At 45.4% G+C, this 25514-nt stretch overlaps 1 protein-coding gene across 2 annotated transcripts in view; it reads left to right on the plus strand.

Moving 5' to 3' along the window:
• Positions 1-1784: 1784 nt before the first annotated feature.
• The window catches only part of LOC140492350 (uncharacterized), a 28291-nt gene continuing 4561 nt past the window's right edge, over positions 1785-25514 (plus strand). Inside the window, exons 1-2 of one of the 2 annotated variants that reach the window (XM_072591270.1) lie at positions 1785-1903; positions 23456-23541. In XM_072591270.1, coding sequence (XP_072447371.1) covers positions 1864-1903; positions 23456-23541 — 126 coding nt within the window. In that variant the 5' untranslated portion in view covers positions 1785-1863. The remainder of the gene's footprint in view (positions 1904-23455; positions 23542-25514) is intronic. The other variant, XM_072591271.1, reaches the window with a different exon arrangement.

A 25514-nucleotide genomic window follows, 5' to 3' on the forward strand; every position in this document is an offset into this window, starting at 1 on the left:
GTGTCAGTATTTACAGGGGCGTCCCCGAGGGGAGGGGGGAGTGTGTCAGTATTTACAGGGGGGGTCCCCGAGGGGAGGGGGGAAGTGTGTGTGTATTTACAGGGGGGTCCCCGAGGGGAGGGGGGAGTGTGTCAGTATTTATGGGGGGGGGGTCCCTGAGGGGAGGGGGGAGTGTGTCAGTATTTACAGGGGGGGTCCCCGAGGGGAGGGGGGAGTGTGTCAGTATTTACAGGGGGTGTCCCCGAGGGGAGGGGGGAGTGTGTCAGTATTTACGGGGGGGGGTCCCTGAGGGGAGGGGGGAGTGTGTCAATATTTACAGGGGGTGTCCCCGAGGGGAGGGGGAGTGTGTCAGTATTCACAGGGGGCCCCCGAGGGGAGGGTGTAGTGTGTCAGTATTTACAGGGGGGTCCCCGAGGGGAGGGGGGAGTGTGTCAGTATTTACAGGGGCGTCCCCGAGGGGAGGGGGAGTGTGTCAGTATTTACAGGGGGGGTCCCCGAGGGGAGGGGGGAGTGTGTCAGTATTTACAGGGGGGTCCCTGAGGGGAGGGGGAGTGTGTCAGTATTTACAGGGGGGTCCCTGAGGGGAGGGGGGAGTGTGTCAGTATTTCCAGGGGGTGTCCCCGAGGGGAGGGGGAGTGTGTCAGTACTTACAGGGGGGTCCCTGAGGGGAGGGGGGAGTGTGTCAGTATTTACAGGGGGAGATCCCCTGGGGAGGGGGGAGTGTGTCAATATTTACAGGGGCGTCCCTGAGGGGAGGGGGGAGTGTGTCAGTATTTACAGGGGGTGTCCCCGAGGGGAGGGGGAGTGTGTCAGTACTTACAGGGTGGGTCCCCGAGGGGAGGGGGGAGTGTGTCAGTATTTACAGGGGGTGTCCCCGAGGGGAGGGGGGAGTGTGTCAGTATTTACAGGGGGGTCCCCGAGGGGAGGGGGGAGTGTGTCAGTATTTACAGGGGGGTCCCCGAGGGGAGGGGGAAGTTTGTCAGTATTTACAGGGGGGTCCCCGAGGGGAGGGGGAAGTGTGTCAGTATTTACAGGGGGGTCCCCGAGGGGGGTGGGGGAGTGTGTCAGTATTTACAGGGGGGTCCCCGATGGGAGGGGGGAGTGTGTCAGTACTTACAGGGTGGGTCCCCGAGGGGAGGGGGGAGTGTGTCAGTATTTACAGGGGGAGATCCCCTGGGGAGGGGGGAGTGTGTCAATATTTACAGGGGGGTCCCCGAGGGGAGGGGGAGTGTGTCAGTATTCACAGGGGGCCCCCGAGGGGAGGGTGTAGTGTGTCAGTATTTACAGGGGGGTCCCCGAGGGGAGGGGGGAGTGTGTCAGTATTTACAGGGGGGTTCCCGAGGGGAGGGGGAAGTGTGTCAGTATTTACAGGGGGGTCCCCGAGGGGGGTGGGGGAGTGTGTCAGTATTTACAGGGGGGTCCCCGATGGGAGGGGGGAGTGTGTCAGTATTTACAGGGGGGGGGTCCCCGAGGGGAGGGGGGAGTGTGTCAGTATTTACAGGGGTATCCCTGAGGGGAGGCGGGAGTGTGTCAGTATTTACAGGGGGGTCCCCGAGGAGGGGGGGGGGGAGTGTGTGTGTATTTACAGGGGGTTTCCCATGGTATCTACACTGGGGAGTTCCTGATATTGTACCTTGTAAATCGAGGAGGAGGAAGGCTGTTAAATGTGGGGTCGGTGGGTGGATGTTAGTGGCTGGATGTTCACTATCTCTGAATCAGCAAATAACCTAACAGGTTGTGACACTTTTGGACTGGCTCTTATGTCAACAGTGGGACAAGTGAAAGCGAAATGCAGTGGGGATTTTCACAGTTCGGCTGCCTGTGCAACAGAGTCGCCGAACATTACTTGGCTGGTCACAAGAAATGGAGCCCAATTTCGCCTGTAAATCTGAAGATCCAGCAGGTAGGTGATTTACACCCTGTTACCAGACAACAGGAGCTGGGGAAGAAAGATCTGGCACAGAGTTCTGTTTCGGTCACAGACTCAAACCATTTGCAACCGCGCCCCTGTTAAAAGTCACACACTGGAGCACTGGCAACTTCCTTCATATTCCTGCCCTTATGATTTGGTTTATTTTTGTGGGTTTTGAAGATGAAGTTGGAAAGTGACGGTACTATACAACAGTTTTCACCGTATTTTGTAACGAGAGATATGTAACAATAACTAAATGAATCAATCTGAGTCAGTCTGGGAATGTCTGGGCAAGCCCAGGATTTCAGCTCCTGTCCACCAACCCCAGCCCGGGCTCCCAACCCCACTTTGGAAAGCTTTGGCTATCGGGACCTTGCCCTGATCCGCTGCCCCGGTTTTGGTCTCAGTCCCTCGGCTGGTGAGGAGAGGCATCAGCTAGGGTCTAATCATGGTGATTCTCCTTGAAAATACAGGAGAATTGGGCACTTGTTCGCGATGCCTCCCGTGGCTGAATAGTGCACCGTGGCTGGCGATAGGGGAGGGCATAGATCTGTCAAAGTTCCCTTTCGAATTGTGTGTCTCCGTGTGTGTGTGTGTGTGTGTGTGTGTGCGTGCGTGCGCGCGATTGGTCAGTCTTTGTGTGTTGGTTGATTTGTGTGTATATGTGTGTTTGTCAGTGTGTGTATGTCTGAGTGTATGTCTCTGTCTCTCTGTGTGTATGACTGTGTCTGTATGGGTGTGTATTTGGGTATGTGTATGACACTGTGTGGGTGTGTATTTGTATCTGTGTGGGTGTGTATATGTATGACTGTGTCTGTGGGTGTGTATTTGTGTCTGTGCAGGTGTGTACATGTGTATGACTGTGCGGGTGTGTATATGTGTATGACTGTGTCTCTGCAGGTATGTATATGTGTATGTGTATGACTATGTCTGTGTGTGTATGTGTGTATGACTGTGTCTGTGCAGGTGTGTACATGTGTATGTGTATGACTGTGTGTGGGTGTGTATATGTGTATGACTGTGTCACTGCAGGTGTGTATATGTATATGTGTATGACTATGTCTGTGCGGGTGTGTATGTGTATGACTGTGTCAGTGCGGGTGTGTATATGTTTATGACTATGTGTGGGTGTGTATATGTATGACTGTGTCAGTGCGGGTGTGTATATGTTTATGACTATGTCTGTGTGGGTGTGTATATGTATGACTATGTGCGGGTGTGTATATGTGTATGACTGTGTCTGTGTGGGTGTGTATTTGTGTCTGTGTATGACTGTGTCTGTGCGGGTGTGTATATGTGTCTGAGTATGACTGTGTCTGTGCGGGTGTGTATATGTATATGACTGTGTCTGTGTGGGTGTGTATTTGTGTCTGTGTGGGTGTGTATATGTGTCTGAGTATGACTGTGTGCGGGTGTGTATATGTATATGACTGTGCCTGTGTGGGTGTGTATTTGTGTCTGTGTGGGTGTGTATATGTGTCTGTGTATGACTGTGTCTGTGTGGGTGTGTATTTGTGTCTGTGTGGGTGTGTATTTGTGTCTGTGTGGGTGTGTATATGTGTCTGTGTATGACTGTGTCTGTGTGGGTGTGTATTTGTGTCTGTGTGGGTGTGTATATGTGTCTGTGTATGACTGTGTCTGTGCGGGTGTGTATATATGTGTCTGTGTATGACTGTGTCTGCAGGTGTGTACATGTGTATGTGTATGACTGTGTGCAGGTGTGTATATGTGTATGACTGTGTCTGTGCGGGTGTGTATATGTGTATGTGTATGACTATGTCTGTGTGGGTGTGTATATGTGTCTGTGTATGACTGTGTTTGTGTGGTTGTGTATATGCATCTGTGCAGGTGTATATATGTGTATGTGTATGACTATGTGCGGGCGTGTATATGTGTATGTATATGACACTGTGTGGGTGTGTATTTGTATCTGTGTGGGTGTGTATATGTGTATGACTGTGTCTGTGGGTGTGTATTTGTGTCTGTGCAGGTGTGTATATGTGTATGCGTATGACTATGTCTGTGTCGGTGTGTATGTGTATGATTGTGTCTGTGTGGGTGTGTATTTGTGTCTGTGTGGGTCTGTATATGTGTATGACTATGCCTGTGTGGGTGTGTATATATGTGTATGTGTATGACTGTGCAGGTGTGTATGTGTATGTGTATGACAGTGACTGTGCGGGTGTGTATATATGTTTATGACTATGTCTGTCTGGATGTGTGTATGTATGACTATGTGCGGGCGTGTATATGTGTATGACTGTGTCTGTGTGGGTGTGTATATGTGTCTGTGTATGACTGTGTCTGTGCGGGTGTGTATACATGTGTCTGTGTATGACTGTATCTGTGCGGGTGTGTATATGTGTCTGTGTATGACTGTGTCTGTGTGGGTGTGTATGTGTATGACTGTGTCTGTGTGGGTGTGTATTTGTGTATGTGTATGACTGTGTCTGTGCAGTTGTGTATATGTGTATGACTGTATCTGTGCAGGTGTGTATATCTGTCTGTGTATGACTGTCTGTGCGGGTGTGTACATATGTGTCTGTGTATGACTATGTCTGTTTGGGTGTGTATATGTGTATGTGTTTGACTGTGTCTGTGTGGGTGTGTATATGTGTATGACTGTGTCTGCGGGTGTGTATATGCATCTGTGTAGGTGTGTATATGTGTATGTGTATGACTATGTCTGTGCAGGTGTGTATATATGTGTCTGTGCAGGTGTTTATATGTGTCTGTGTATGAATGCCTGTGCGGGTGTGTATATGTGTGTCTGTGTATGACTATGTCTGTGCAGGTGTGTATATATGTGTCTGTGTATGACTATGTCTGTGTGGGTCTGTATATGTGTATGACTGTGTCTGTGCAGGTGTGTATATGTGTATGACTATGTCTGTGCGGGTGTGTATATGTGTCTGTGCAGGTGTGTATATGTGTCTGTATGACTGTCTGTACAGGTGTGTATATATGTGTCTGTGTATGACTATGTCTGTGTGGGTGTGTATATGTGTATAACTGTGTCTGTGGGTGTGTATATATGCATCTGTGCAGGTGTGTATATGTGTATGACTATGTCTGTGCGGGTGTGAATGTGTGTCTGTGTATGACTGTGCGGGTGTGTATATATGTGTCTGTGTATGACTATGTCTGTGTGGGTGTGTATATGTGTGTAACTGTGTCTGCGGGTGAGTATATATGCATCTGTGCATGTGTGTATATGTGTATGTGAATGACTGTGTGCGGGTGTGTATATGTGTATGACTGTGTCTCTGCAGGTGTGTATATGTATATGTGTATGACTATGTCTGTGCGGGTGTGTATGTGTATGACTGTGTCAGTGCGGGTGTGTATATGTTTATGACTATGTCTGTGTGGGTGTGTATATGTATGACTATGTGCGGGCGTGTATATGTGTATGACTGTGTCTGTGCGGGTGTGTATATGTGTCTGTGTATGACTATGTCTGTGTGGGTGTGTATATGTGTATGACTGTGTCTGTGTGGGTGTGTATATGTGTATGGCTATGTCTGTGCAGGTGTGTATATATGTGTCTGTGTATGACTATGTCTGTGTGGGTGTGTATATGTGTATGACTATGTGTGTGCAGGTGTGATTATGTGTATGAGTATGTCTGTGTGGGTCTGTATATGTGTATGACTGTGTCTGTGCAGGTGTGTATATGTATATGACTGTGTCTGTGTGGGTGTGTATTTGTGTCTGTGTGGTTGTGTATATATGTCTGTGTATGACTGTGTCTGTGTGGGTGTGTATTTGTGTCTGTGTGGGTGTGTATATGTGTCTGTGTATGACTGTGTCTGTGCGGGTGTGTATATATGTGTCTGTGTATGACTGTGTCTGCAGGTGTGTACATGTGTATGACTGTGCAGGTGTGTATATGTGTATGACTGTGTCTGTGCGGGTGTGTATATGTGTATGTGTATGACTATGTCTGTGTGGGTGTGTATATGTGTCTGTGTATGACTGTGTCTGTGTGGTTGTGTATATGCATCTGTGCAGGTGTATATATGTGTATGTGTATGACTATGTCTGTGCGGGTGTTTATGTGTATGACTGTGTCTGTGCGGGTGTGTATATGTATGACTATGTGTGGGCGTGTATATGTGTATGTATATGACACTGTGTGGGTGTGTATGTGTGTATGACTGTGTCTGTGGGTGTGTATATATGTCTGTGCAGGTGTGTATATGTGTATGCGTATGACTATGTCTGTGTCGGTGTGTATGTGTATGATTGTGTCTGTGTGGGTGTGTATTTGTGTCTGTGTGGGTCTGTATATGTGTATGACTATGCCTGTGTGGGTGTGTATATATGTGTATGTGTATGACTGTGCAGGTGTGTATGTGTATGACAGTGACTGTGCGGGTGTGTATATATGTTTATGACTATGTCTGTCCGGATGTGTGTATGTATGACTATGTGCGGGCGTGTATATGTGTATGACTGTGTCTGTGTGGGTGTGTATATGTGTATGACTGTGTCTGTGTGGATGTGTATATGTGTCTGTGCGGGTGTGTATACATGTGTCTGTGTATGACTGTATCTGTGCGGGTGTGTATATGTGTCTGTGTATGACTGTGTCTGTGTGGGTGTGTATGTGTATGACTGTGTCTGTGTGGGTGTGTATTTGTGTATGTGTATGACTGTGTCTGTGCAGTTGTGTATATGTGTATGACTGTATCTGTGCAGGTGTGTATATATGTCTGTGTATGACTGTCTGTGCGGGTGTGTACATATGTGTCTGTGTATGACTATGTCTGTTTGGGTGTCTATGGGTGTATGTGTTTGACAGTGTCTGTGTGGGTGTGTATATGTGTATGACTGTGTCTGCAGGTGTGTATATGCATCTGTGTAGGTGTGTATATGTGTATGTGTATGACTATGTCTGTGGAGGTGTATATATGTGTCTGTGCGGGTGTTTATATGTGTCTGTGTATGACTATGTCTGTGTGGGTGTGTATATGTGTATGACTGTGTGTGTGTGGGTGTGTATATGTGTATGGCTATGTCTGTGCAGGTGTGTATATATGTGTCTGTGTATGAGTATGTCTGTGTGGGTCTGTATATGTGTATGACTATGTCTGTGCGGGTGTGTATATATGTCTGTGCAGGTGTGTATATATGTCTGTATGACTGTCTGTACAGGTGTGTATATATGTGTCTGTGTATGACTATGTCTGTGCAGGTGTGTATATATGTGTCTGTGTATGACTATGTCTGTGTGGGTGTGTATATGTGTATAACTGTGTGTGCGGGTGTGTATATATGCATCTGTGCAGGTGTGTATATGTGTATGACTGTCTGTGCGGGTGTGTATATGTGTATGACTGTGTCTCTGCAGGTGTGTATATGTATATGTGTATGACTATGTCTGTGCGGGTGTGTATGTGTATGACTGTGTCAGTGCGGGTGTGTATATGTTTATGACTATGTCTGTGTGGGTGTGTATATGTATGACTATGTGCGGGCGTATATATGTGTATGACTGTGTCTGTGTGTATTTGTGTCTGTGTATGACTGTGTCTGTGCGGGTGTGTATACATGCGTCTGTGTATGACTGTGTCTGTGCGGGTGTGTATATGTGTCTGAGTATGACTGTGTCTGTGTATATGTATATGACTGTGTCTGTACGGGTGTGTATATGTATATGACTGTGTCTGTGTGGGTGTGTATTTGTGTCTGTGTGGGTGTGTATATGTGTCTGTGTATGACTGTGTCTGTGTGGGTGTGTATATGTGTCTGTGTATGACTGTGTCTGTGCGGGTGTATATATGTGTCTGTGTATGACTGTGTCTGCAGGTGTGTACATGTGTATGTGTATGACTGTGTGCAGGTGTGTATATGTGTATGACTGTGTCTCTGCGGGTGTGTATATGTGTATGACTATGTCTGTGTGGGTGTGTATATGTGTATGTGTATGACTATGTCTGTGTGGGTGTGTATATGTGTCTGTGTATGACTGTGTTTGTGTGGTTGTGTATATGCATCTGTGCAGGTGTATATATGTGTATGACTATGTGCGGGCGTGTATATGTGTATGTATATGACACTGTGTGGGTGTGTATTTGTATCTGTGTGGGTGTGTATATGTGTATGACTGTGTCTGTGGGTGTGTATTTGTGTCTGTGCAGGTGTGTATATGTGTATGCGTATGACTATGTCTGTGTCGGTGTGTATGTGTATGATTGTGTCTGTGTGGGTGTGTATTTGTGTCTGTGTGGGTCTGTATATGTGTATGACTATGCCTGTGTGGGTGTGTATATATGTGTATGTGTATGACTGTGCAGGTGTGTATGTGTATGTGTATGACAGTGACTGTGCGGGTGTGTATATATGTTTATGACTATGTCTGTCTGGATGTGTGTATGTATGACTATGTGCGGGCGTGTATATGTGTATGACTGTGTCTGTGTGGGTGTGTATATGTGTCTGTGTATATGTGTCTGTGTATGACTGTGTCTGTGTGGGTGTGTATACATGTGTCTGTGTATGACTGTATCTGTGCGGGTGTGTATATGTGTCTGTGTATGACTGTGTCTGTGTGGGTGTGTATGTGTATGACTGTGTCTGTGTGGGTGTGTATTTGTGTATGTGTATGACTGTGTCTGTGCAGTTGTGTATATGTGTATGACTGTATCTGTGCAGGTGTGTATATCTGTCTGTGTATGACTGTCTGTGCGGGTGTGTACATATGTGTCTGTGTATGACTATGTCTGTTTGGGTGTGTATATGTGTATGTGTTTGACTGTGTCTGTGTGGGTGTGTATATGTGTATGACTGTGTCTGCAGGTGTGTATATGCATCTGTGTAGGTGTGTATATGTGTATGTGTATGACTATGTCTGTGCAGGTGTGTATATATGTGTCTGTGCAGGTGTTTATATGTGTCTGTGTATGAATGCCTGTGCGGGTGTGTATATGTGTGTCTGTGTATGACTATGTCTGTGCAGGTGTGTATATATGTGTCTGTGTATGACTATGTCTGTGTGGGTCTGTATATGTGTATGACTGTGTCTGTGCAGGTGTGTATATGTGTATGACTATGTCTGTGCGGGTGTGTATATGTGTCTGTGCAGGTGTGTATATGTGTCTGTATGACTGTCTGTACAGGTGTGTATATATGTGTCTGTGTATGACTATGTCTGTGTGGGTGTGTATATGTGTATAACTGTGTCTGTGGGTGTGTATATATGCATCTGTGCAGGTGTGTATATGTGTATGACTATGTCTGTGCGGGTGTGAATGTGTGTCTGTGTATGACTGTGCGGGTGTGTATATATGTGTCTGTGTATGACTATGTCTGTGTGGGTGTGTATATGTGTGTAACTGTGTCTGCTGGTGAGTATATATGCATCTGTGCATGTGTGTATATGTGTATGTGAATGACTGTGTGCGGGTGTGTATATGTGTATGACTGTGTCTCTGCAGGTGTGTATATGTATATGTGTATGACTATGTCTGTGCGGGTGTGTATGTGTATGACTGTGTCAGTGCGGGTGTGTATATGTTTATGACTATGTCTGTGTGGGTGTGTATATGTATGACTATGTGCGGGCGTGTATATGTGTATGACTGTGTCTGTGCGGGTGTGTATATGTGTCTGTGTATGACTATGTCTGTGTGGGTGTGTATATGTGTATGACTGTGTCTGTGTGGGTGTGTATATGTGTATGGCTATGTCTGTGCAGGTGTGTATATATGTGTCTGTGTATGACTATGTCTGTGTGGGTGTGTATATGTGTATGACTATGTGTGTGCAGGTGTGATTATGTGTATGAGTATGTCTGTGTGGGTCTGTATATGTGTATGACTGTGTCTGTGCAGGTGTGTATATGTATATGACTGTGTCTGTGTGGGTGTGTATTTGTGTGTGTGGTTGTGTATATATGTCTGTGTATGACTGTGTCTGTGTGGGTGTGTATTTGTGTCTGTGTGGGTGTGTATATGTGTCTGTGTATGACTGTGTCTGTGCGGGTGTGTATATATGTGTCTGTGTATGACTGTGTCTGTGTGGGTGTGTATATGTGTATGGCTATGTCTGTGCAGGTGTGTATATATGTGTCTGTGTATGACTATGTCTGTGTGGGTGTGTATATGTGTATGACTATGTGTGTGCAGGTGTGATTATGTGTATGAGTATGTCTGTGTGGGTCTGTATATGTGTATGACTGTGTCTGTGCAGGTGTGTATATGTATATGACTGTGTCTGTGTGGTTGTGTATATATGTCTGTGTATGACTGTGTCTGTGTGGGTGTGTATATGTGTCTGTGTATGACTGTGTCTGTGCGGGTGTGTATATATGTGTCTGTGTATGACTGTGTCTGCAGGTGTGTACATGTGTATGACTGTGCAGGTGTGTATATGTGTATGACTGTGTCTGTGCGGGTGTGTATATGTGTATGTGTATGACTATGTCTGTGTGGGTGTGTATATGTGTCTGTGTATGACTGTGTCTGTGTGGTTGTGTATATGCATCTGTGCAGGTGTATATATGTGTATGTGTATGACTATGTCTGTGCGGGTGTTTATGTGTATGACTGTGTCTGTGCGGGTGTGTATATGTATGACTATGTGTGGGCGTGTATATGTGTATGTATATGACACTGTGTGGGTGTGTATGTGTGTATGACTGTGTCTGTGGGTGTGTATATATGTCTGTGCAGGTGTGTATATGTGTATGCGTATGACTATGTCTGTGTCGGTGTGTATGTGTATGATTGTGTCTGTGTGGGTGTGTATTTGTGTCTGTGTGGGTCTGTATATGTGTATGACTATGCCTGTGTGGGTGTGTATATATGTGTATGTGTATGACTGTGCAGGTGTGTATGTGTATGACAGTGACTGTGCGGGTGTGTATATATGTTTATGACTATGTCTGTCCGGATGTGTGTATGTATGACTATGTGCGGGCGTGTATATGTGTATGACTGTGTCTGTGTGGGTGTGTATATGTGTATGACTGTGTCTGTGTGGATGTGTATATGTGTCTGTGCGGGTGTGTATACATGTGTCTGTGTATGACTGTATCTGTGCGGGTGTGTATATGTGTCTGTGTATGACTGTGTCTGTGTGGGTGTGTATGTGTATGACTGTGTCTGTGTGGGTGTGTATTTGTGTATGTGTATGACTGTGTCTGTGCAGTTGTGTATATGTGTATGACTGTATCTGTGCAGGTGTGTATATATGTCTGTGTATGACTGTCTGTGCGGGTGTGTACATATGTGTCTGTGTATGACTATGTCTGTTTGGGTGTCTATGGGTGTATGTGTTTGACAGTGTCTGTGTGGGTGTGTATATGTGTATGACTGTGTCTGCAGGTGTGTATATGCATCTGTGTAGGTGTGTATATGTGTATGTGTATGACTATGTCTGTGGAGGTGTATATATGTGTCTGTGCGGGTGTTTATATGTGTCTGTGTATGACTATGTCTGTGTGGGTGTGTATATGTGTATGACTGTGTGTGTGTGGGTGTGTATATGTGTATGGCTATGTCTGTGCAGGCGTGTATATATGTGTCTGTGTATGAGTATGTCTGTGTGGGTCTGTATATGTGTATGACTATGTCTGTGCGGGTGTGTATATATGTCTGTGCAGGTGTGTATATGTGTCTGTATGACTGTCTGTACAGGTGTGTATATATGTGTCTGTGTATGACTATGTCTGTGTGGGTGTGTATATGTGTATAACTATGTGTGCGGGTGTGTATATATGCATCTGTGCAGATGTGTATATGTGTATGACTGTGTGCGGGTGTGTATATGTGTATGACTGTGTCTCTGCAGGTGTGTATATGTATATGTGTATGACTATGTCTGTGCGGGTGTGTATGTGTATGACTGTGTCAGTGCGGGTGTGTATATGTTTATGACTATGTCTGTGTGGGTGTGTATATGTATGACTATGTGCGGGCGTGTATATGTGTATGACTGTGTCTGTGTGTATTTGTGTCTGTGTATGACTGTGTCTGTGCGGGTGTGTATACATGCGTCTGTGTATGACTGTGTCTGTGTGGGTGTGTATATGTGTCTGAGTATGACTGTGTCTGTGTATATGTATATGACTGTGTCTGTACGGGTGTGTATATGTATATGACTGTGTCTGTGTGGGTGTGTATTTGTGTCTGTGTGGGTGTGTATATGTGTCTGTGTATGACTGTGTCTGTGTGGGTGTGTATATGTGTCTGTGTATGACTGTGTCTGTGCGGGTGTATATATGTGTCTGTGTATGACTGTGTCTGCAGGTGTGTACATGTGTATGTGTATGACTGTGTGCAGGTGTGTATATGTGTATGACTGTGTCTCTGCGGGTGTGTATATGTGTATGACTATGTCTGTGTGGGTGTGTATATGTGTCTGTGTATGACTGTGTCTGTGTGGTTGTGTATATGCATCTGTGCAGGTGTATATATGTGTATGTGTATGACTATGTCTGTGCGGGTGTGTATGTGTATGACTGTGTCTGTGCAGGTGTGTATATGTATGACTATGTGCGGGCGTGTATATGTGTCTGTGTATGTATATGACACTGTGTGGGTGTGTATTTGTATCTGTGTGGGTGTGTATATGTGTATGACTGTGTCTGCGGGTGTGTATATGCATCTGTGTAGGTGTGTATATGTGTATGTGTATGACTATGTCTGTGCAGGTGTGTATATATGTGTCTGTGCAGGTGTTTATATGTGTCTGTGTATGACTATGTCTGTGTGGGTGTGTATATGTGTATGACTGTGTGTGTGTGGGTGTGTATATGTGTATGGCTATGTCTGTGCAGGTGTGTATATATGTGTCTGTGTATGAGTATGTCTGTGTGGGTCTGTATATGTGTATGACTATGTCTGTGCGGGTGTGTATATATGTCTGTGCAGGTGTGTATATATGTCTGTATGACTGTCTGTACAGGTGTGTATATATGTGTCTGTGTATGACTATGTCTGTGCAGGTGTGTATATATGTGTCTGTGTATGACTATGTCTGTGTGGGTGTGTATATGTGTATAACTGTGTGTGCGGGTGTGTATATATGCATCTGTGCAGGTGTGTATATGTGTATGACTGTCTGTGCGGGTGTGTATATGTGTATGACTGTGTCTCTGCAGGTGTGTATATGTATATGTGTATGACTATGTCTGTGCGGGTGTGTATGTGTATGACTGTGTCAGTGCGGGTGTGTATATGTTTATGACTATGTCTGTGTGGGTGTGTATATGTATGACTATGTGCGGGCGTATATATGTGTATGACTGTGTCTGTGTGTATTTGTGTCTGTGTATGACTGTGTCTGTGCGGGTGTGTATACATGCGTCTGTGTATGACTGTGTCTGTGCGGGTGTGTATATGTGTCTGAGTATGACTGTGTCTGTGTATATGTATATGACTGTGTCTGTACGGGTGTGTATATGTATATGACTGTGTCTGTGTGGGTGTGTATTTGTGTCTGTGTGGGTGTGTATATGTGTCTGTGTATGACTGTGTCTGTGTGGGTGTGTATATGTGTCTGTGTATGACTGTGTCTGTGCGGGTGTATATATGTGTCTGTGTATGACTGTGTCTGCAGGTGTGTACATGTGTATGTGTATGACTGTGTGCAGGTGTGTATATGTGTATGACTGTGTCTCTGCGGGTGTGTATATGTGTATGACTATGTCTGTGTGGGTGTGTATATGTGTATGTGTATGACTATGTCTGTGTGGGTGTGTATATGTGTCTGTGTATGACTGTGTTTGTGTGGTTGTGTATATGCATCTGTGCAGGTGTATATATGTGTATGACTATGTGCGGGCGTGTATATGTGTATGTATATGACACTGTGTGGGTGTGTATTTGTATCTGTGTGGGTGTGTATATGTGTATGACTGTGTCTGTGGGTGTGTATTTGTGTCTGTGCAGGTGTGTATATGTGTATGCGTATGACTATGTCTGTGTCGGTGTGTATGTGTATGATTGTGTCTGTGTGGGTGTGTATTTGTGTCTGTGTGGGTCTGTATATGTGTATGACTATGCCTGTGTGGGTGTGTATATATGTGTATGTGTATGACTGTGCAGGTGTGTATGTGTATGTGTATGACAGTGACTGTGCGGGTGTGTATATATGTTTATGACTATGTCTGTCTGGATGTGTGTATGTATGACTATGTGCGGGCGTGTATATGTGTATGACTGTGTCTGTGTGGGTGTGTATATGTGTCTGTGTATGACTGTGTCTGTGCGGGTGTGTATACATGTGTCTGTGTATGACTGTATCTGTGCGGGTGTGTATATGTGTCTGTGTATGACTGTGTCTGTGTGGGTGTGTATGTGTATGACTGTGTCTGTGTGGGTGTGTATTTGTGTATGTGTATGACTGTGTCTGTGCAGTTGTGTATATGTGTATGACTGTATCTGTGCAGGTGTGTATATCTGTCTGTGTATGACTGTCTGTGCGGGTGTGTACATATGTGTCTGTGTATGACTATGTCTGTTTGGGTGTGTATATGTGTATGTGTTTGACTGTGTCTGTGTGGGTGTGTATATGTGTATGACTGTGTCTGCAGGTGTGTATATGCATCTGTGTAGGTGTGTATATGTGTATGTGTATGACTATGTCTGTGCAGGTGTGTATATATGTGTCTGTGCAGGTGTTTATATGTGTCTGTGTATGAATGCCTGTGCGGGTGTGTATATGTGTGTCTGTGTATGACTATGTCTGTGCAGGTGTGTATATATGTGTCTGTGTATGACTATGTCTGTGTGGGTCTGTATATGTGTATGACTGTGTCTGTGCAGGTGTGTATATGTGTATGACTATGTCTGTGCGGGTGTGTATATGTGTCTGTGCAGGTGTGTATATGTGTCTGTATGACTGTCTGTACAGGTGTGTATATATGTGTCTGTGTATGACTATGTCTGTGTGGGTGTGTATATGTGTATAACTGTGTCTGTGGGTGTGTATATATGCATCTGTGCAGGTGTGTATATGTGTATGACTATGTCTGTGCGGGTGTGAATGTGTGTCTGTGTATGACTGTGCGGGTGTGTATATATGTGTCTGTGTATGACTATGTCTGTGTGGGTGTGTATATGTGTGTAACTGTGTCTGCTGGTGAGTATATATGCATCTGTGCATGTGTGTATATGTGTATGTGAATGACTGTGTGCGGGTGTGTATATGTGTATGACTGTGTCTCTGCAGGTGTGTATATGTATATGTGTATGACTATGTCTGTGCGGGTGTGTATGTGTATGACTGTGTCAGTGCGGGTGTGTATATGTTTATGACTATGTCTGTGTGGGTGTGTATATGTATGACTATGTGCGGGCGTGTATATGTGTATGACTGTGTCTGTGCGGGTGTGTATATGTGTCTGTGTATGACTATGTCTGTGTGGGTGTGTATATGTGTATGACTGTGTCTGTGTGGGTGTGTATATGTGTATGGCTATGTCTGTGCAGGTGTGTATATATGTGTCTGTGTATGACTATGTCTGTGTGGGTGTGTATATGTGTATGACTATGTGTGTGCAGGTGTGATTATGTGTATGAGTATGTCTGTGTGGGTCTGTATATGTGTATGACTGTGTCTGTGCAGGTGTGTATATGTATATGACTGTGTCTGTGTGGGTGTGTATTTGTGTGTGTGGTTGTGTATATATGTCTGTGTATGACTGTGTCTGTGTGGGTGTGTATTTGTGTCTGTGTGGGTGTGTATATGTGTCTGTGTATGACTGTGTCTGTGCGGGTGTGTATATATGTGTCTGTGTATGACTGTGTCTGTGTGGGTGTGTATATGTGTATGGCTATGTCTGTGCAGGTGTGTATATATGTGTCTGTGTATGACTATGTCTGTGTGGGTGTGTATATGTGTATGACTATGTGTGTGCAGGTGTGATTATGTGTATGAGTATGTCTGTGTGGGTCTGTATATGTGTATGACTGTGTCTGTGCAGGTGTGTATATGTATATGACTGTGTCTGTGTGGTTGTGTATATATGTCTGTGTATGACTGTGTCTGTGTGGGTGTGTATATGTGTCTGTGTATGACTGTGTCTGTGCGGGTGTGTATATATGTGTCTGTGTATGACTGTGTCTGCAGGTGTGTACATGTGTATGACTGTGCAGGTGTGTATATGTGTATGACTGTGTCTGTGCGGGTGTGTATATGTGTATGTGTATGACTATGTCTGTGTGGGTGTGTATATGTGTCTGTGTATGACTGTGTCTGTGTGGTTGTGTATATGCATCTGTGCAGGTGTATATATGTGTATGTGTATGACTATGTCTGTGCGGGTGTTTATGTGTATGACTGTGTCTGTGCGGGTGTGTATATGTATGACTATGTGTGGGCGTGTATATGTGTATGTATATGACACTGTGTGGGTGTGTATGTGTGTATGACTGTGTCTGTGGGTGTGTATATATGTCTGTGCAGGTGTGTATATGTGTATGCGTATGACTATGTCTGTGTCGGTGTGTATGTGTATGATTGTGTCTGTGTGGGTGTGTATTTGTGTCTGTGTGGGTCTGTATATGTGTATGACTATGCCTGTGTGGGTGTGTATATATGTGTATGTGTATGACTGTGCAGGTGTGTATGTGTATGACAGTGACTGTGCGGGTGTGTATATATGTTTATGACTATGTCTGTCCGGATGTGTGTATGTATGACTATGTGCGGGCGTGTATATGTGTATGACTGTGTCTGTGTGGGTGTGTATATGTGTATGACTGTGTCTGTGTGGATGTGTATATGTGTCTGTGCGGGTGTGTATACATGTGTCTGTGTATGACTGTATCTGTGCGGGTGTGTATATGTGTCTGTGTATGACTGTGTCTGTGTGGGTGTGTATGTGTATGACTGTGTCTGTGTGGGTGTGTATTTGTGTATGTGTATGACTGTGTCTGTGCAGTTGTGTATATGTGTATGACTGTATCTGTGCAGGTGTGTATATATGTCTGTGTATGACTGTCTGTGCGGGTGTGTACATATGTGTCTGTGTATGACTATGTCTGTTTGGGTGTCTATGGGTGTATGTGTTTGACAGTGTCTGTGTGGGTGTGTATATGTGTATGACTGTGTCTGCAGGTGTGTATATGCATCTGTGTAGGTGTGTATATGTGTATGTGTATGACTATGTCTGTGGAGGTGTATATATGTGTCTGTGCGGGTGTTTATATGTGTCTGTGTATGACTATGTCTGTGTGGGTGTGTATATGTGTATGACTGTGTGTGTGTGGGTGTGTATATGTGTATGGCTATGTCTGTGCAGGCGTGTATATATGTGTCTGTGTATGAGTATGTCTGTGTGGGTCTGTATATGTGTATGACTATGTCTGTGCGGGTGTGTATATATGTCTGTGCAGGTGTGTATATGTGTCTGTATGACTGTCTGTACAGGTGTGTATATATGTGTCTGTGTATGACTATGTCTGTGTGGGTGTGTATATGTGTATAACTATGTGTGCGGGTGTGTATATATGCATCTGTGCAGATGTGTATATGTGTATGACTGTGTGCGGGTGTGTATATGTGTATGACTGTGTCTCTGCAGGTGTGTATATGTATATGTGTATGACTATGTCTGTGCGGGTGTGTATGTGTATGACTGTGTCAGTGCGGGTGTGTATATGTTTATGACTATGTCTGTGTGGGTGTGTATATGTATGACTATGTGCGGGCGTGTATATGTGTATGACTGTGTCTGTGTGTATTTGTGTCTGTGTATGACTGTGTCTGTGCGGGTGTGTATACATGCGTCTGTGTATGACTGTGTCTGTGTGGGTGTGTATATGTGTCTGAGTATGACTGTGTCTGTGTATATGTATATGACTGTGTCTGTACGGGTGTGTATATGTATATGACTGTGTCTGTGTGGGTGTGTATTTGTGTCTGTGTGGGTGTGTATATGTGTCTGTGTATGACTGTGTCTGTGTGGGTGTGTATATGTGTCTGTGTATGACTGTGTCTGTGCGGGTGTATATATGTGTCTGTGTATGACTGTGTCTGCAGGTGTGTACATGTGTATGTGTATGACTGTGTGCAGGTGTGTATATGTGTATGACTGTGTCTCTGCGGGTGTGTATATGTGTATGACTATGTCTGTGTGGGTGTGTATATGTGTCTGTGTATGACTGTGTCTGTGTGGTTGTGTATATGCATCTGTGCAGGTGTATATATGTGTATGTGTATGACTATGTCTGTGCGGGTGTGTATGTGTATGACTGTGTCTGTGCAGGTGTGTATATGTATGACTATGTGCGGGCGTGTATATGTGTCTGTGTATGTATATGACACTGTGTGGGTGTGTATTTGTATCTGTGTGGGTGTGTATATGTGTATGACTGTGTCTGTGGGTGTGTATTTGTGTCTGTGCAGGCGTGTATATGTGTATGCGTATGACTATGTCTGTGTCGGTGTGTATGTGTATGATTGTGTCTGTGTGGGTGTGTATTTGTGTCTGTGCAGGTGTATATATGTGTATGCGTATGACTATGTCTGTGTCGGTGTGTATGTGTATGATTGTTTCTGTGTGGGTGTGTATTTGTGTCTGTGTGGGTCTGTATATGTGTATGACTATGTCTGTGTGGGTGTGTATATATGTGTATGTGTATGACTGTGACTGTGCAGGTGTGTATGTGTATGACTGTGACTGTGCGGGTGTGTATATATGTTTATGACTATGTCTGTCCGGATGTGTGTATGTATGACTATGTGCGGGCGTGTATATGTGTATGACTGTGTCTGTGTGTATATGTGTATGACTGTGTCTGTGTGGGTGTGTATATGTGTCTGTGTATGACTGTGTCTGTGCGGGTGTGTATACACGTGTCTGTGTATGACTGTATCTGTGTGGGTGTGTATATGTGTCTGTGTATGACTGTCTGTGCGGGTGTGTACATATGTGTCTGTGTATGACTATGTCTGTTTGACTGTGTCTGTGTGGGTGTGTATATGTGTATGACTGTGTCTGCGGGTGTGTATATGCATCTGTGTAGGTGTGTATATGTGTATGACTATGTCTGTGGAGGTGTATATATGTGTCTGTGCGGGTGTTTATATGTGTCTGTGTATGAATGCCTGTGCGGGTGTGTATATGTGTGTCTGTGTATGACTATGTGCAGGTGTGTATATATGTGTCTGTGTATGACTATGTCTGTGTGGGTGTGTATATGTGTATGACTGTGTCTGTGTGGGTGTGTATATGTGTATGGCTATGTCTGTGCAGGTGTGTATATATGTGTCTGTGTATGACTATGTCTGTGTGGGTCTGTATATGTGTATGACTGTGTCTGTGCAGGTGTGTATATGTGTATGACTATGTCTGTGCGGGTGTGTATATGTGTCTGTGCAGGTGTTTATATGTGTCTGTATGACTGTCTGTACAGGTGTGTATATATGTGTCTGTGTATGACTATGTGTGGGTGTGTATATGTGTATAACTGTGTGTGCGGGTGTGTATATATGCATCTGTGCAGGTGTGTATATATGTGTATGTGTATGACTATGTCTGTGCGGGTGTGAATATGTGTCTGTGTATGACTGTGCGGGTGTGTATATATGTGTCTGTGTATGACTAAGTCTGTGCGGGTGTTTACGTATGTGTCTGTGTATGACTATGTCTGTGTGGGTGTGTATATGTGTATGACTGTGTCTGTGTGGGCGTGTATATGTATATGACTGTGTCTGCGGGTGTGTGTATGCATCTGTGCAGGTGTGTATATGTGTGACTATGTCTGTGTAGGTGTGTATATGTGTCTGTGTATGACTGTGCGGATGTGTATATGTGTGTCTGTGTATGACTATGTCTGTGCAGGTGTGTATATATGTGCCTGTATATGTGTGTCTGTGTATGACTGTGTCTGTGCAGGTGTGTATGACTGTGTCTGTGTGGGTGTGTATTTGTGTCTGTCTGCATGGGTAATTATATGTGTCTGTTTATGACTATGTCTGTGTGGTTGTGTATTTGTGTCTGTGTATGACTGTGTCTGTGTGGGTGTGTATTAATGTGTCTGTGCAGGTGTGTATATGTATGACTATGTCTGTGCGGGTGTGTATATGTGTATGACTATGTGTGTCTGTATATGTGTATGACTATGTCTGTGTGGGTGTGTATATATGTGTATGACTGTGTCTGTGCAGGTGTGTATATGTGTATGACTATGTCTGTGCGGGTGTGTATATGTGTCTGTGCAGTTGTGTATATGTGTCTGTGTATGACTGTGCAGGTGTGTATTTATGTGTCTGTGTCTGACTATGTCTGTGTGGGTGTGTATATGTGTATGACTGTGACTGTGTGGGTGTGTATATGTGTATGACTATGTCTGTGCGGGTGTGTATATGTGTCTGTGTATGACTACGTCTGTGTGGGTGTGTATATGTGTATGTATATGACTGTGTGGGTATGTTTATATGTATGTGTATGTCTGTGTATTTGTGTCTGTGTATGACTGTGTCTGTGCAGGTGTGTATATATGTATGACTGTGTCTGTGTGGGTGTGTATTTGTGTCTGTCTGCATGGGTATTTATATGTGTCTGTTTATGACTATGTCTGTGTGGGTGTGTATTTGTGTCTGTGTATGACTGTGTCTGTATGGGTGTGTATTTGTGTCTGTGTATGACTGTGTCTGTGTGGGTATGTTTATGTGTCTGTGTATGACTGTGTCTGTGTGGGTATGTTTATGTGTATGACTATGTCTGTGTATTTGTGTCCGTGTATGACTGTGTCTGTGTATTTGTATCTGTGTATGACTGTGTCTGTGTGGGTGTGTATTTGTGTCTGTGTGTGGCTCTGTGGCTGTGTACGACTCTGTGTCTGTGTACGGCTCTGTGTCTGTGTGTGACTCTGTGTATGGCTCTGTGTCTGTGTACGTGTGTGACTCTGTGTATGGCTCTGTGTCTGTGTACGACAGTGTTTGTGTATGGTTCTGTGTCTGTGTGTGACTCTGTGTATGGCTCTGTGTCTGTGTACGACTGTGTTTGTGTATGACTCTGTGTATGGCTCTGTGTCTGTGTACGACTGTGTTTGTGTATGGTTCTGTGTCTGTGTGTGACTCTGTGTATAGCTCTATGTGTTAACAATGCTTCATTAATTCTATGTCACTCTGGGGAGCTCTTGCCATAGCGGTAATGTGAACAAACAGGTAATCCAAAGACCCAAATGAAGGCTTCACTCAGGAAGATGGTGTCAAACCCCACATCCTTGTGGTGGAAATCAAATTCATGTACGTGGGATGAAATTACTCTCAGTAACCATGACAACTATAACCCATTGCTGTAAAAACACATTCTGGTTCACAACACTCTTTAGGGAAGGATATCTGCTGCTGTTACCTGGTCTGGCCTACACGTGACTCCAGGCCCACAGCGGCTCTTCGGTAGAACTGTCCTGCTTGGTTTAGCAGGTGATTGGTGTATCTGAGAGGTTTACATTTTCAGACCCGCAGAATGACTGACTAAAAACACTCGTTGTACTTCCCCACCTCCACCAGTCTTGCTCAGTCAGTCGACTGTGAGCTGCCTGCGTTTCTGAGGACAGGGAAGTCTGAGACTTCCTTTAAAACAGAAAGGCCTGGGGAACTTCCCATTTCACCCGATCGTGTCAGGTCACCAAAGTCGTCTGGGGGATTTTCCAGCCCTTCGACCGGAACAGGAACAGGAATTTCACATTGGGACAGTGCCATTACGATGGCCCTCAAAGTCGAACAGCCAGCCAAAAAGTCATAAAGCATAGAAAGACCCATCCATCCAACTCGTCTGTGCCTCCCAGATATCCTAAATTAATCTAGTCCCATTTGCCGGCATTTGGCCCGTATCCCTCCAAACCCTTCCTATTCATATACCCACCCAGATGCCTTTTAAAGTTTCCTCCCACAGTCAAAAATGTGCAGGTCAGGGTGAATGGGCCATGCTAAACTGCCCATAGTGTTAGGTGAAGGGGTAAATGTAGGGGAATGGGTCTGGGTGGGTTATGCTTCGGCGGGTCGGTGTGGACTTGTTGGGCCAAAGGGCCTGTTTCCACACTGTAAGTATCTAAATGCTGTAATTGTACCAGTCTCCACCACTTCCTATGGCAGCTCATTCCATACATGGACCACCACCCTCTGCGTGAAAATATAGTCCTTAAATCCCTTTTAAATCTTTCCCCTCTCACCCTAAACCTGTGCCCTCTAGCTATGGACTCCCCTAACCTGGGGAAAAGATCTTGTCTATTTATCCGAACTATGTCCCTCATGGTTTTATAAACCTCTATAAGGTCATCCCTCAGCCTCCGACGCTCCAGGGAAAACAGCCCCAGCCTATTCAGCCTCTCTCTATAGCTCAGATCCTCCAACCCTGGCAACATCCTTGTAACAGATGGATTCTGCGACTCAGATCCTTTAACCGCTGTGAGACTGAGCTGGAGAAGAGAGGGAGGGAACTGTTGCTAAAGCATCTCAGGTTTCGAAAGCAGGAAGGAAGTATTTTGGCTTTCAGATGCCACATCGTAGTGCTGCTCAGTGGAAGGGATGGAGGTTCCGATGGATCTCCAAGGTAGACAGCTCACCTGAGAGTTGCACCACAGCGCTGCCAAGTGGCCACAGCCTACAATGACCGTGACTGTTGACGTTGCAAAATTCAATGGGAAATGTCGGCCTGTAGGGGGAAGGAACAGCCCCTTGGGTTTACATTTCCAATCAGTAAGAACTAATCGTGGCCTTGAACCCACTGTTAAGCCCAACCCCTGTGAACCTTGGGCTCCCTCGTTAGTTGAGAATCTCTCCATGATGGTGAGTGTAATGGCGTTCCTCTGATACTGTGACAGGAGAAACAACCATAAATAAGACACAGGAGCAGATCGAGGCCGTTCAGCCCATCGAGTCTGCTCCGCCATTCAATGAGATCTGATCATTAACTCTGCATTCTCCCTTTAACCCCCGTAATCCTTTGTCTGTTACAGATTAAAAATCTGTCTCAGCCTTGAACATACTTAATGACCCAGCCTGGATGGTAAAGAGTTGCACAGACTCGCTCCCCTCTGAGAGAAGAAAGTCCTCCTCATCTCGATCTTCATTGACTGACCCATTATTCTGAGACAATGCCTTGGGGTCCCAGCTGCAGCTGAAAGGCAGGATTTATTCACCGTTCTGAAAAGGGAACTTAAAGAGATCTCAGGCAGATTTCTCCGCCTCTTTGACTCTCACCAGTTCAATACACGTTGAAGCTCCCAACAGAATCCCTACAATATGGAAACATGTCACAAGTCCATACCATGTCTCCAAAGAGTAGACTCAACTCCCCTCCCACCACCCTATTCCGGTAACCCTGCGTTTCACATGGCTAACACCCCACCACCACCACCACCGCTCCCCCCCCCCCCACCCCCCACCAACCTGCACGCCTCGGGGGCAATTTAGCAAGGCTGATCCATCCTGACCTGTACATCTTTGTACTGTGGGAGGAAGCCCACGCAGACACGGGGTGAATCTGTGTGCAAACTCCACACAGTCAGTTGCCTGAAGCTGGAATCGAACCCAGGTCCCTTCAAGCTACAGAGTATCTAAAGATATTTTCTTCAGCAGGAAGCTCAGAAACCAGAACCAAGTGCGAGCACTTCAAGAATACCAGCAATATGAAGATACACATTAGAACACTTCTGGATTCGGTGGGTATCTCTGTCATCCTTCTATTCCTTCAGATTCTCCTTGCCTTCCCAAACATCTCCGACTATTCAGCCCACTGCCACCTGGTCATAGAGATGTACAGCATGGAAACAGACCCTTCAGCCCAACCTGTCCATGATGACCAGATATCCTAATCTCGTCCCATTTGCCAGCACTTGGCCCATATCCCTCCAAACCCTTCCTATTCATATACCCATCCAGATGCCTTTTAAATGTTGTAATTGTACCAGCCTCCACCACTTCCTCTGGCAGCTCATTCTCCACACGCACCACCCTCTGCGTGAAAAAGTCGTCCCTCAGGTCCCTTTTAAATCTCTCTCCTCTCACCTTGAACCTACGCCCTACAGTTTTATACTCCTTTACCCTGTGTAAAACACCTTGGCTAGTCACCTTATCCCTGCCCCTTGTGGTTTTATGAACCCCCATAAGTTCACCCCTCATTCTAGGGAAAAAAAGTCCTTATCTCTGCCCCAAAGCTACAGCAAGATCTAAACCAAAAAAAAATTAAACTCAGAATTCTGAAATATTGCTATATTTGATTATTATTTTTGCTTTCCTGTATGTGAACAGACAATTTGGAAGGGCTGGTTCCCCTTCTTCTGCAGAAGGAAAGCACGAACATAACTCAAAATTACTTTGCATCATAAGCTGAACACATCTAACATGTACCAATTTAATTTTAACCCCCAGTACTCGATTTTATTACCTTGTTATTTTTATGAATAGAATGAGGGAAATGTTGTTATTTGGACCATTCAAGAAAAAGTTCAATTTTAAGATTTTTGATAGATAACTGCCTGTAGTCATCAGCTACAAATTTTTCATTGAACCTGGCAAAGCTGCTCAGAACGAGGACAACGTTTGGAGCCAAACTAAAACTGATCATTGGGATTTCTGGTTTCGAATACTCATTCCGCTGTACGTGACTCCTTCCCTACCTGGGCTCCGTGAGTAGCCCTTCTGCCGCAGATGTCAGTTCAAGTCCTACTTCAGAAACTCAGGTTGGGAGTGCGGTCCTTCTGGATAGACCCTTACCCTGTGGTTTCTGACTGCGCTCTCACGTGGATGTAAAGTACTCCACGGACACTATTGAACAGGGGTGGGGCAGTTCCAACCTCCCCAAACCCCGGTGACCTATTTGGTACATGGATTAGAATTTGGAGCTGGGATTAGGCCATTTGACTGAGCAAGGTAAAAAGATGAAGGGCTTTTGCCCGAAACGTCGATTTCGAAGCTACTTGGATGCTGCCTGAACTGCTGTGCTCTTCCAGCACCAGTAATCCAGCAGTTGACTGAACAGGCTGTACCCTCTATTCCACGTTCCTGCCTTGAGTCCCTCGAGAAGCCATGTCTCCCTTGTCAATCAATAATCCACCTAACTCAGCCTTGACTATATTCAATATCCCAGCCTCTTCAACTTCAGTCAGCCCCTACACCCCTCCCTATCTCTGTAACCCCCTCCAGCCCCTACACCCCCTCCCTACCTCTGTAACCCCCTCCAGCTCCTACACCCCTCCCTATCTCTGTAACCTCCTCCAGCCCCGACACCCTTCGCTATGTCATAACCTCCTCCGACCCCTACAGCCCCTCCCTATCTCTGTAACCCCCTCCAGCCCCTACACCCCCTCCCTATCTCTGTAACCCCCTCCTGCCCCCACACCCCCTCCCTATCTCTGTAACCCCCTCCTGCCCCCACACCCCCTCCCTATCTCTGTAACCCCCTCCTGCCCCCACACCCCATCCCTATCTCTGTAACCCCCTCCTGCCCCCACACCCCATCCCTATCTCTGTAACCCCCTCCAGCCTCTACACCCCCTCCCTATCTCTGTAACCCCCTCCAGCCCCTACACCCCTCCCCTATCTCTGTAACCCCCTCCAGCCCCTACACCCCCTCCCCTATCTCTGTAACCCCCTCCAGCCCCTACACCCCTCCCCTATCTCTGTAACCTCCTCC

Source organism: Chiloscyllium punctatum, chromosome 21 (genome assembly GCF_047496795.1).
Source record: "Chiloscyllium punctatum isolate Juve2018m chromosome 21, sChiPun1.3, whole genome shotgun sequence".
In the NCBI taxonomy this organism is placed as follows: domain Eukaryota; kingdom Metazoa; phylum Chordata; class Chondrichthyes; order Orectolobiformes; family Hemiscylliidae; genus Chiloscyllium; species Chiloscyllium punctatum.